This window comes from Dermacentor variabilis, chromosome 10 (genome assembly GCF_050947875.1).
Source record: "Dermacentor variabilis isolate Ectoservices chromosome 10, ASM5094787v1, whole genome shotgun sequence".
In the NCBI taxonomy this organism is placed as follows: Eukaryota; Metazoa; Arthropoda; class Arachnida; order Ixodida; family Ixodidae; genus Dermacentor; species Dermacentor variabilis.
Genome location: NC_134577.1, coordinates 53,477,253 through 53,490,907, shown reverse-complemented (window position 1 = coordinate 53,490,907; position 13,655 = coordinate 53,477,253). Strand labels below are relative to the sequence as shown.

The 13,655-nt window shown below is 45.5% G+C and overlaps 1 protein-coding gene across 1 annotated transcript in view; it reads left to right on the top strand.

Moving 5' to 3' along the window:
• Positions 1-2,581: 2,581 nt before the first annotated feature.
• The window catches only part of LOC142559246 (uncharacterized), a 68,626-nt gene continuing 57,552 nt past the window's right edge, over positions 2,582-13,655 (top strand). Inside the window, exons 1-3 of the mRNA XM_075670874.1 lie at positions 2,582-2,692; positions 5,496-5,615; positions 6,743-6,784. Of these exons, the coding sequence (XP_075526989.1) occupies positions 5,540-5,615; positions 6,743-6,784 (118 nt within the window). The 5' untranslated portion in view covers positions 2,582-2,692; positions 5,496-5,539. The remainder of the gene's footprint in view (positions 2,693-5,495; positions 5,616-6,742; positions 6,785-13,655) is intronic.

Sequence of the window (13,655 nt, the reverse complement as noted above, 5' to 3'; positions counted from 1 at the left end):
TCACCTCAATGGCGCAACGCGCGCAATTTATTTGACCACATCCGTCGCTAGTATCCCTTGATTTGATCGTTTGTTTAGCGCACTGGCCTTACTTTTTAGTAGATGCAAGTATTTACTTACAGAGCCGTGCATTCTCAGAAAGCGTCAGTCATGGTTACCATTATTGAATAGCCTTTCTGCAAACAACGTCGTTCGAGAGTTTGTACTGAGACAATGCAAATTAATTAATTGTGGGGTTTTACGTGCCCAAAACCACTTTCTGACTATGAGGCACGCCGTAGTGAAGGACTCCGTAAATTTGGACCACCTGGGGTTCCTTAACGTGCACCTAAATTTAGGTACACGGGTGTTTTCGCATTTCGCCCCCATCGAAATGAGACCTCCGTGGCCGGGATTCAATCCCGCGACCTCGTGTTCTGCAGCCCAACACCTGAGCCACTGAGCAACCACAGCGGGTGACAATGCAAATAACAAGCCGGTTTACATCCATACATTCGGGAGCCTGTACTGAGTTGTCCGATAGAGTGACTAGACCATCCCAGAATACCGGTATTGGAATGCATATACGGCCCAATGTCCTTCATTACGATTAAAGCGGCATAATTTGTGGTCGTCCCATACACAAAAAATTCTGCACAATGCAACTCACGATGAAATGCGATAAAAGCTAGCTCCAACAGGATTCAATTATTATTTTATAATATCGCTGTGCTTTGGTGGCGACGATGAGGCAAAACAACAGAGAAAAACGTCGAAGAAACCTTTCTAAAACTGTCACTATGCTGCATGAAAATGTCTTATACCCAAATGCAGGTGAAATAATGACAAAACTCCTCTCTGTAAGCTTACAAGTGATAAGGCATTCTCCCTATTCGTCCAACATGGCTCAGTCATACACCATTTTCCCCAATCTAAAAAAAAAGAAGAAAGAAACTGAAGGGACCACAAATCACAAGTGTTCTGAAAAGAGCAATTGTTTGAAATGAGAGGTTAGATCAGCATACGCAAAACATTTCTTTGCATAGAGTTACGAAGATGCAGGACCGATGCCGCGAATGCATAGAATTATTGGGGCAATATCCAGAATAGCGTATTTGCGCGATTATAATGCGCTCCCTTTTTGCGTAAAAAGGTGCGGTCAACTTTGTATGCGCGTTACAATCGTAATTGGTTCTCTGTAACCAGAGCTATTTCTAATTCGAGTATATGCACGACGTGAATTGTGTAGCACTTTCCGGAAGGCAGGCGACCACCAGCGATTACACTGGAGCCTTCGAGGAGTCACGTATGACCACCAACGCGCATGATCCGCAGATGATTTTCGTTGATCGCAAACTGTGTTCGGCTCGGTCGTTGTGCTTTGAGTGCAGCCTGTCTTATAGGGAAACTGTCAATGGCTACACACAGGAAGAATCGTGGCGGTGAACAGAAACTTCCCTGAAGCATATCCTACATTCTGGCGAACGTTCTGTAGCTCTCAATCTAATGTAGGTATTTCGGAAATAAATCATACTGAAATTGGCCGCTAAGACGACTCTATCACTACACGGCGTTTCATTTATTTGTCATAAGGTCACAGAATTCCCGTCTGCTGCTAATACATCGGCATCTACGGAAGGAGTATGGTTACAAAAAACGGCTGAAACAAATCACATGACAATTAGCCTCTAAGATGACTATCATATTTCGCCATATTTCACTTACTTTCCGTAATTACGTAGTTCACAGTGAAGTTGTAAATATTGTGGAACTCCCGTCTGCTGTCAATACATGTCATTCTACGGGGGAACGAACAGCCCCATGTTTGTCCCCGAGAATAAAACTCTAGTTCTTTCAAGTTTCATTGAGCTAGTTAACTAGGAAATATGCTAAATCGCAGAGAACCGGCAAACGTGTTTTGCGTTGTGCACGCCTTTGGACTGCGCCCCGGTCAACGCATATCGTGGCTCACCTCGAGGCTCGATTTAACGGCTACCTTCGTGTAAATTGCGCTCCGTCGGAGCTGCGTGGACAGCACCTGTGTCTTTAGAGCGGCATCGTAAAAGCACTTCGGCGGAAGCTCTGTGTATGTATGACGTCGTGCGTGACGTAGTGCGCATTTATAATTCTTTGTATTTCGCATAAATATAATATACAGGATTATATTTTTTGTTACGTACTGACAAAACTCTATACCAATATAAACTACACCACCATAGCAGCTTCGCTGGTCAACCACGTTCACCGGGTAGAATGTCTCAATGTCTCCTCAATTTCTTTTTGTAGTGAAGGATCTGCCCAATAAGGAGCTAGTTTCGTCATTTCAGAGCTTCTGTAGTGCGCGCTAGATCTTGATATGGGAGCTAGTTTCGTCATTTCAGAGCTTCTCTAATGCGCGCTAGACCATGGCTACATCGTAAAAATATAAACCTTTCTTCTGTGTTCAGAATTCGCGGAAAGCGATAGTGTAGTAGAGCTTGTGCTTAATGTCGCTCTAAAATGTCGAATCTGAAACGTGTGGGCCGCACTTGCTCATAAGGCAACTTAAAGTCAAGAAATCGGCTCAGAACAGTTCAGTGTTAACGCAGAGAGAACTTCCAGAACGACCTTAAAACGACAAATGCGCACTGTGCCAGAACAGAGGTGACTCATGCTTATTGTCAAAAGGCAAGAAGAGTTAGACGGTACAACAAGGAATTGAAGCACGGCGCGTGTAAGTACGTATCCGCTTCTTCATTTATTTTGCAGTATATCTCGGGTGCCCTGAATTACGTTCTTTTTTTTTAGAGTAACGCCCTAGATAAGAAGAATTTTCCTAATTCATGTATTTTTTTAGAGAGAGAGAAATAACATTTAGTATTGTCAGAGGAACTATGGCCCAAGTTCACGCCTCCTGGCAGGTAAAGGCCTCGTGGCCCGGCAGGTTGTAGTTGAATGGCAATTCTTCGAGCTCTGTCGAACATTTACTTGCCATTTGTTCTCTTCACCAATAATATGAGACCAATGAATTATAGAGGAAATAGTGGGACCCAGTCTGCTGTTGCTCACATTACGGCGAACGACACAATGTTACCTCAAGGTGCAAGCATATTAAACACGTTCTATGCTTCTTTAGGTGGCATAGCAAATTTCTGTTTGGATAAAAATACTACTTCAGGCATGAAAAATTGCCGCCTTCATTGGATGAGAGGCACTTTCTACTACGCACCTGGCCGCATCTCAGTCGGAGTTCTCGGACTATGGTAGAATTGAAAATAAAATACTTTTTATTACCTATATAAAACTCTTTATTTTCTTTTTTTCCGTCACGTGTTCTTTCAGGCGACATATAAAGCTTGTATGAAATGCAATAGGAAACAATTGGAATTTGGTCTACGTAAATGAACACTAATGGCATGGGGGACACAACATGGAAATGATAGCGTAACGTTGACTAAAATACGTGCCCTTTCTCTTATTATTTTGGATATCTGCGCGCGTTAGGTAAATCAATATAACTAGCAAAAATTAAAGAACTACAAGACAAGGACTCAATTTCAACAATTCACGTACCAGAAAAAAAAAAGGCGAGACTGTTTTATACTGATACAAGGCTCCCGTCGACAAGATTGCACACAATCTTTCTTTTTTTGAAATATTTCAAACTGTCTGATAATCTCACCTTCATGCTTACTGCCAGTGAGAAAAACCAAACGCCAAGAAAAGATGGCGTTAGGCGTCACAGAAAGTTGATTAAAAAGCGCGAAACATGAATAGTGACGCTTGCGTGTTGGCTCTTGCCGAGAATGAATGGATGGACGTTCTCGCTGGAACAATCACGGCAGTGGACGGATCTATAATAACGTTTAGAAATTGCCTTTCATGAAAAGAAAGAGCAGAAGATTAACACTTCTCTAATAAGGAGATGGAGCGGATGCGACTGTGCGTGAAAAATAAAAGTGTTGAAACTGAGCAGAGGCAGTGGTGCTATTAGGGGAAACACCGCCATTAAATATACAGCGCCCGCATGACAATGCGCCACACGATATGGAAATAAGACGTGTTTTGATGCCGGTGGTCACTTTCTCGACGCATATGCAGACATTTCTTTGGTAATCTCGATTAACGCAGCACTTGTGAAAACAGGTCGGCTGCGCAGGTGCATACCGCTCCGTAATAAAAGTGACTGATTAAAAATTTTAATAGCGGATGCCAACAAACCCGAGCAGAATATGTCCCATTTACAAATGAGCCTAGAAATTGCTACATCTAATATTACATACATATTGAAGATGAGGTGTTATTTGCTGACATTACGCTAGTTTCGCTTAGCTGGGATCTGGCTATGTCTGTTTGTAACCTGTTAACAAAACGGGCTTTTTTGTTGCTTGGAAATATCGGACCCCGTCATAAACTAAGTATCAAAATGCAAGTGTGAAAGAAACAAGACATGATAATATTTTCCAGAACAGGTTAAATATAGGGTACGGGCCCTATTACGCCAATATAGTCCTAAATTAACTATATTGCATCAAAGAGTACAATATCACCGCCATCGGCGCACCGGGCTTCCTTATCATATATACAAGAGAAAAGGCACCTCAATCAAATTCAACGCGCCAGATGACATCGTCGACGAACGTGTGGCTAAAGAAATGCAAATGAAGAAGGAACACATGAATAAAAGAAATAGATGGTTCGGGGAAACTATGATGCCCGAGAATGGAAGGAAGAAAATAGTCCGAGTAACGCATAAATATAGTGCAATTTCGCAACATTACTTCAGTTTAGTGCTTTCCGCATATGTAAACACATATGCCAACTGCCAACTCTCCCGATTTGTCCACGTGAATTCAAGCTACATTTAGTTCGAAGCCATAGTGTGGCTGCCGTGTTGGCCTGATTCGCTTCACTTTGCATTATGAAACTACAACGCGCTTAACAAATGAGACAGAAGGCAAATGTTAGACACCTTCACTTCGCTTTAGATCAAGAGATACGTGGACGAGTGCGCGTGAGTTAAACGTCTAATATGCGGTGCGTAACAGCCGGTTTTCTTATGCCACCTTTACAGCTCTACAGCCCAATTAGACATTGAAACACATTAGCAGTAGAAAGGGGCCACTGTCACGGTTCGTATTACGTGGTCGTTAATTGTATACGGGTGCATATCGTGTTCGGTCAAAGAAGGGGCGCTATTAATTGTACTAACAGTCATTAAAAGTTGTTCCTGACGTTGCTCTGGTCCGGGGAAAAAATTCTTTGTTTTTTGCTGTTGTCTATCATTTCACTCCCCTCCTTTCTCCTCATTGAATCTCCATAATTTCGTGATACCCTGCTTGGCAGGTTTAAATGTACCATGTACGGCGATCTTGCCTTCATTCGCGTCTACTCACGCATTTATACGTGTCATTTACGGGTGGCTAATTTGATTGCGCGAGGCGTTAACGACAATAGTCTCGATCTTCCCTATAAGTTTACATAATGTTTGAAAGTAGTCACATTATTTTTCTTAATTAATACGTTATGATTGTTAGTTTTTTGCAGCCTTCATACCAGCGGGTACTTGACCATCTATGCGATGAATTTCAATGCAATCCAAATAACTGCGTGGATTTGGTTTCTTGCTTTATTAACTGCACAGAATAAAACCAGTGGTAAGTTTCCAACGCTATGCATTACACTTTCGTTTCAATAAAGCATTCTTTTAGTTTCAAGCAATACCGGGAAGCAATGTGTTCCGCAGTAACGCATTGTTATTGACGATAAGGAACTATGTATTGTCCTGTGATCAACCTCAGCCACATAAATTTATTAGCAGTGAAATGCACCTTTGCTGTAGCTGCAAGGATGCAACGTATTTCAAATCGTCTTCTGAATGCAATTATACCGAAAATAAACTTGCGCTATGAGGGTGACGGTTATCGTTGTTATGTTGGAAGACTTGTACACACGTGTGAATATGTACATGTCACTAAAAGCGCGTTAATGTATTCTTCCGTTTTCTGGCACCACATAAAACTCATGCACCAAATTTGTCCTTGAAGAATTGGCTGCGCATGGGATTAAGAACATCTAGCTTAATTGCGAAGCCTCTCTTTATTTCGAAGCATTAGCAGCCTTTTACTGAATTCTGTTTGCAAGCAGTAGAGTCAAACGCGTCTTCTGTATATTTGCAGCAACTACCATGCGCAAAGAAAGAAATTAACCTGATTTATGATGTTGTTTATTTGTCGCGAAAGCTTTTGGCACAATACGAATCTCTACATAGAAATAAACTGGCGTAGGTGATAGTATTTATGCCACGAATAGATTTCTCTGTCGCTGAAACATGCAACAATACAGCTTATTTTCCTGAAAGTAGTGATTCTCTTATGATACATTTCTCAGTGGCTATGGTGTTAAGCTGCTGAGCACAAGGTCGCGGGATCGAATCCCGGCCTCACCGGCCGCATTTCGATGGGGACGAAAGGCGAAAACACCCGGGTACTTAGAATTAGGTGCACGTTAAAGAACCCCAGGTGGTCGAAATTTCTTGAGTCCTCCACTACGGCGCGCCTCATAATCAGAAAGTGCTTTTGACACGTAAACGCCCATAATTTTTTTAATAGTATTTATGCGCAGCGGTTCTTCGATTTCGGGCTTTATAATAATATAGGCTCTGAGATTTATAACAAAGTCGGCAAGGATATTTTGGTACGGGTGTACGACGTTCACAAAAGGCACAGCAGTCAGCTAATATAGTCTGGTGCATCTAGACAACACCTATTTGTTGTATTTCCAGGAACCTGGCCAGTCTGCAACACGCCAGCGTGTATTGAAAGAGGTAACGTACCTTTGCATATTGTATCATAATTTATTCTGTTACAACTCGGCTCATTTATTGGTAAATTTGGAAACACAGAAATGTCTCAGTCTTCTACGCAACACAGAGACACAAGCGAGTTCTTTCTATATTACAGATACTGCTGCTGAATGCCACGAATAGATTTCTCTGTCGCTGAAACATGCAACAATACAGCTTATTTTCTTGAAAGTAGTGATTCTCTTATGATAAATTCAACACTCCGCATTCACGACCGCTAAAGCACTCGTCGGAATCGCATTGAATTTGACTGGGCAATCTCAAGCGATCCTTGCACAAGCGTTCTATCCATTAAAAATGCCCCCAACTCCTGCTCAGAGCTCGCAGGCACTTTCACGTTTGTCTTTTGCGAGTCTGGTGGGGATGTCAATATCATTCCAAACTTATTTAATTATTTATTTATTTATTTATTTATTTATTTATTTATTTATTTATTTACAAGTTTTACAAGTGCCTCACAGGCTTTCGAGAAGGCATTATGTCAGGGGGGGGGGGAGGAGTACGGTAACATATTTTTATGGAATTGGGAAAATAAAAAAAAACATCAGTACAATGAAAGGAATATTCACGCAACGCAGCAGTATGTAAAATTCATGCGATATTAGAAAATACAATATGAAGATGAATAACGAAAAAACAGTAAGCAGAATAACATATTGCTACGGCATGAGCCGGGCGAGCAGAAGAGGAAGAAGACGTTAGCGTGTGCAGCCTCGGGACGCCATCTTGACTTCACCATCAATCTCGTCCCTTAAATAAAGCCGGTTTAACATTAACCGTAACAGTTTTGTGGTGGAGGTGCGGGGTACTTCGACCAAGACGACGCAGCTGCTGCAGCAAGCACCACGCCGGAGCCGACGCCTCGCTCAACTGCCCCCAATACCACTTGAGATCCCGATGTCCCACAGCGGTGACCAACAGCCTTCTCTGGCAGCTCCAGTTCGAACAACCGGCGCCTGGATGCATCAGATGGAGCCCCGCCCTTTCTCAGGCAAATTCGGCGAGGACGTGGAGGAATGGCTCACCCACTACAAGCGTGTGAGCAAGTACAACGGCTGGAACTCCACGGCTCAGCTCGACAATGTGGTTCTGTTCCTCACAGACACTGCGATAGTGTGGTTCGAGAACCATGAAGATATCTGCACAACGTGGGACAGCTTCGTTACTCACCTTACTGAGTGCTTCGGCGATTCCACCACGAAAAGGAAGCGGGCGGAGCAGACATTGCTTCAGCGCGCTCAAGTCCCAGGTGAGACCTGTACTACGTACATTGAGGCAATCCTGAAGCTTTGCAGAACGGTCAATCCTCGAATGTCCGAAGAGGACAAGGTTGGACACCTTCTTAAAGGCATAGCCGAGGATGCGTACAATTATTTAATCGGAAAGGAGAGTCTCGCCTCGGTCGCCGACCTCATCAAGCATTGCCGCACATTTGAGGCCTTGAAGCTGCGCCGTATCACGCCTAAGTTCGGCAGGTTAGCAAATGTGACAACGGTGGCAAGCGTTGAAGACAATGACAACTACAGTTTTCAACTAGACCTTGCGGCAACTATAAGGCAAATTGTTCGCGAAGAACTTGAAAGACACACCAAAGGGGCGGATGTCGACCAGCTTGGGTGGGTTCCCAACCAACCTCAAGAACATGCATCTGCTGTGTCCGCATTGTCCGCCATGCCAGGCGTTGCAGAGTGTCGAGTAGATCAGCTGCGACAGCACCGACGTACCTTTCCCGACGACGTGACGCACGATCAACGAACTCGTGCAGCTACCACCACGAATCGGAATTCGGAAGGTCGCATTTATTATTCGCAGCGTCCCAGGATTGACCCCGAGGTTTACAACGTCGGTCGCGCATCGCCTGTGTGTTACAGCTGTGGCGCCTCAGGACACATTGCTCGTTTTTGTCGCCGGCGCCGACAGACAAGATATGGCCCACCACCAACTTGGCCTACTTTTGAACGTGACAGTTATGACGACCGTTGGCCGACAGACCCTGATAGTGCAACCACCACAGGCGCGCCACACCGGAATACCTTCCGTCAATATACTAGAAGGAGTGGCTCACCAGCTTCAGACCGTAGCCTGACGCCCCCAACCAGTCGCCAACGCCGTTCACCGTCACCACGGCGACGTGCTGCGTCACCACCGCCGTCGGGAAACTAGCCGGCGCGACCGATGGAGGTAAGGTCGCCGGACAGTCTGCGTCTCTGCGAAATACTCCTCTGCCTATTATGATGGTGAAGAACAAAGTGCGTGTGTTAATTGATAGTATACCTGCAACAGCATTAGTTGATACTGGTGCTACCGTTTCCGTCATGAGTGTGACATTCAAAGAGAGGCTGGGTCGGAAAGTTATGTTCCCGTGGAATGGTGGTGTGACGTTTCGTGGTGTCAGTGGAGAGTGCCTAGTTCCCCTTGGTATTTGTGTTGCAAGTGTTTTGTTCGGAGCAGAAGATCTTATAACAGAATTTCTCGTACTACCGCGGTGCACTCACGACGTGATTCTCGGGATTGACTTTCTTCAGGATTGTGGTGCATCCGTTAACTGTGGCACAGGCGAAATTACTTTGAATAGCGCGCTTCTCGCCACCCTTGCCGACACATCCTTACCAGTGAAAAACTATTGTGTTGTTTCGAAAGATTTGCTGGTACCACCTTGGTCGCTGTCACGTATCCCTGTCAACTTCGCTGCTGCCGACCTTTCATCGTTTGACGCGCAAGTCCAGCCACTTACGTCTTGCTGCGCAAAGAAAGATGTACTCGTACCACGCTCTGTCGTGAGAGTAGTGAATGGCGTCTCAAATTTGTGGGCTTTCAAGTGTTCTTGCGTCCCTGCTGTTCTTCCGCGTGATATGAAGCTCGCTGAATTTGACGAGATTACTTACAGCTCCATTACAGTTCTAAGCGAGGAGGAGCAGTCTCGTACTAGCGATCCTCACCAAAGCACTTCTGAAGAGCAGATCCTATGGATGATCAACAAGGCGCTGCCCTCACATGAGCGCCGCGTTCTCGCGGAAGTTTTGTGGGCACATCTTTCTGTATTCGATTTCGCACAAGGCGACAAGCAGGCTTCACTCCCTCGTTCTCGTGCTCGCCACAGAATTGACACCGGATCTGCGCATCCCATTCGGCAAAAGCCTTACCGCGTTTCTGCAACAGAGAGGACAGTTATTGCTGAACAGGTGAAAGACATGCTGCGGAAAAGTGTTGTTCAAGAGTCCTCTAGTCCGTGGGCAGCACCAGTAATCTTAGTAAAGAAGAAGGATGGATCGTGGCGGTTTTGCGTTGATTACAGGAAACTGAATGCAGTCACCAAAAAGGATGTGTATCCACTTCCTAGAATTGATGATGTCATCGATTGTTTACATTCCGCTGCCTACTTTTCATCACTGGATTTGCGATCAGGGTATTGGCAGATACCCATGCACCCAGACGATAAGGAGAAAACGGCCTTCGTGACACCAGATGGTCTTTATGAATTTAACGTTATGCCGTTCGGCCTTTGTAACGCGCCAGCAACATTCGAACGATTCATGGATACTATCCTCCGAGGACTTAAATGGGAAATTTGTTTGTGCTACCTCGATGATGTGGTGATTTTTGGCAGCACATTGAGTGAACATAACAGCCGTCTCAGTCTTGTTCTGGATTGTGTCAAACAAGCCGGCTTGATCCTAAATTCCAAGAAATGTCGTTTCGGGGAAACGGAGACGTTAGTACTTGGGCATCTGGTCGACAAAAACGGTGTGAGGCCAGATCCACGGAAGATTGAGGCAGTCAGCTCCTTCGAAGCACCGAAGTCAGTGCGGGAGTTGAGGAGTTTCTTGGGCCTGTGCTCGTATTTTCGGCGCTTCATCCCAAGGTTCGCCGACGTGGTGTACCCCCTAACATGTCTTCTCCAAAAAGCCGTCCCCTTCAACTGGACATCGGCTTGCGACGACGCGTTCCGCCAGCTAAAATTTCTACTAACGTCAGGGCCCGTATTGCGTCACTTCGATGCATCCGCACCTACGGAAGTGCACGCTGATGCCAGTGGCATCGGCATCGGTGCCGTACTAGTGCAACGTCAAGACGGAGCTGAACACGTTGTGGCTTATGCTAGTCGCTCTCTGACTAAGGCGGAACGCAATTACACTGTGACCGAGCAAGAATGCTTGGCAGCTGTTTTCGCTGTCCACAAATTTCGGCCCTATATCTATGGACGCCCGTTCACTATCGTTACTGACCACCACGCGTTATGCTGGTTGGTGAATCTCCGTGACCCGAGTGGACGACTGGCACGTTGGGCTCTTCGACTGAAGGAGTACGACTTCGTTATATTCTACAAGTCCGGGCGTCGCCACGCAGATGCGGACTGTCTCTCCCGCCTTCCTCTGACGACGACGGAGTGTGACGCCGACAATTTTGATAACTGTTTTGCTCCCATTTCTTCTACATTCCCAGACTCGACGACTTTCAAAGCAGAGCAGGAAAAGGATATTAGTTTGGAACCTCTATTTGTAGCCGCATCGCGTCCTGGAGCCACTGGCCGATTTTGTGTCCGCGACGGCCTGCTTTACAAGACCAATTATTCAGCTAAAGGCGCACGCTTCCTTCTGGTGGTGCCGCAGAGTCTGCGAACGGACATACTGAGAGCCATGCACGACGATGTGACCTCTGGCCATCTAGGATTCATCAGAACTTTGAACCGGACTCAGGAGCGTTTTTACTGGCCCAAAATGCGGGACACAGTCAAGCACTACGTCGCCAGTTGTGAACAATGTCAACGCTACAAACGCCCTACGACCGCTCCGCCCGGTCTTCTCCAACCTCTGCCGCCGCCTCGCCTGCCATTTGAACAAGTGGGTATCGATCTTCTGGGCCCATTTCCCCGATCATCTAACGACAACCGATGGGTGATCGTATGTGTCGACCATCTGACCCGTTACGCGGAAACGGCGGCCGTACCATCTTCAACAGCTGTGTCCGTTGCAACGTTTTTGCTTCGATTCATTATTCTTCGACATGGTCCCCCCCGTGTCATCATTAGCGATCGCGGTCGTCAGTTTGTTGCGGACGCCGTAGAAGAACTGCTTCGTCTCTGCAGTTCACAGTTCCGTCATTCAACGCCTTATCACCCTCAGACAAATGGGCTTGTAGAACGTACGAACAGAACTCTAACTAACATGCTGGCCATGTACGTATCTTCCGATCACAAGGACTGGGATGACGTACTCCCCTTCATCACCTATGCTTATAATACTGCAAAGCGTGAGACGACCGATTACAGTCCTTTTTATCTCCTTTACGCACGTTCACCGCTAAGCTGCATTGACACTATACTACCGTTTGACTTTCACAGCGAGTACTCTGTTGCCAAGACGCTTTGTCTTGCCGAAGAAGCCCGGCGTATCGCTCGCCTTCGTACTGTGGCATCGCAACACCGATCGAAAGAGCGCTATGACAGCCGACACCAGTCTGTCTCGTACGCTAAAGGAGACTTTGTGTGGTTGTGGACTCCGGAACGTAAACGTGGCTTATGCGAAAAGTTTTTACCCCAGTACACGGGCCCATTCGTCATTGTAGATCGCTTGAGTGACTTGACGTACGTGGTGGCACGCTTGACGTCCGCTGGTCGTCGGTCTAGCCGGACCCAGTTAGTACATGTTGCCCGTCTTAAGCGGTTCCACCCTGCGCTTTCCGAGTGATTTGGACTTGCCCAGCGGGCTTCGTCTGGCAACCGGGGATTGCTACGGCATGAGCCGGGCGAGCAGAAGAGGAAGAAGACGTTAGCGTGTGCAGCCTCGGGACGCCATCTTGACTTCACCATCAATCTCGTCCCTTAAATAAAGCCGGTTTAACATTAACCGTAACAATATTAACATAACATTATAAACGCCTTTGCATCTATACAGTAATAAATATACTAAAAAAATTAGGAGCACGGAATTTTTTTTATTAGTTTTGGGGGATTGTAACAGAATAACCCATGGAACACGGACACAGAACGAACGAATAGACGTGGACGCAACTGCAGTTGCGTCCACGTCTATTCGCTCTTTCTGTGTCCGTATCCCTAAGTTCTGCTGCTACAATCCTCGAAGAATGAACCAACTGGCTCAGTTAAACACCCTTTTGACATTCTTTTATTAGCTTGTAGAGAAGTGCAGGAAAGAAAATAACAGAAGGCTAGACGTGTTAAATGGTTGAGACCATATATTGATCGATTAGAAGATTGCGAACTGCGCTGTGTTTTTAATGGAAAGTGATGTTATCGTGGAGAACGTTGCATGCACGGACCCCACGGGGGTAAGCTGAAAAATTAAAAGCGTGTATATTGCCATAAATTCGGGTGTGGCTGAACTGATCGTTCAGTCTTTGTGACATCTAGGATGATTTTTTGCAGGTTTGATAAGGTTAGGCCAACTGTGTGAATGAATCTGTGAAATAATAATATAACGGAAATATCACAGCGAATAGTTAGTAGTTGCAACGAAAGATCCACTTTTATTTGGGTGTTACACTTGACTGGCAACTGTATTTTCTTGAAACGAAACGGGCTCGCGCTATTTTGGATGCTCTCGAGCAGTTCGATGAAGTATTTCTGATGGGGAGGCCATATACAACAGGCTTACTCAATTTGTGGCCGCACAATAGTCATGTAAGCTAGTTTTCTTAGTGGTGAAGGGGTAGTTCTTAGGTTGCGGTGAAGAAATCCAAATGTCAGTAGTCGTTAGGTTAAATGGAGGTGATGTGATTAGTCCGCGAAAAATTGTACGTAAGGACCAGTCCTAAGTACTTATATTCTGTGGTTTGGTCAACTATGTTAGAATCCAAATGATAAGAAAAGTGA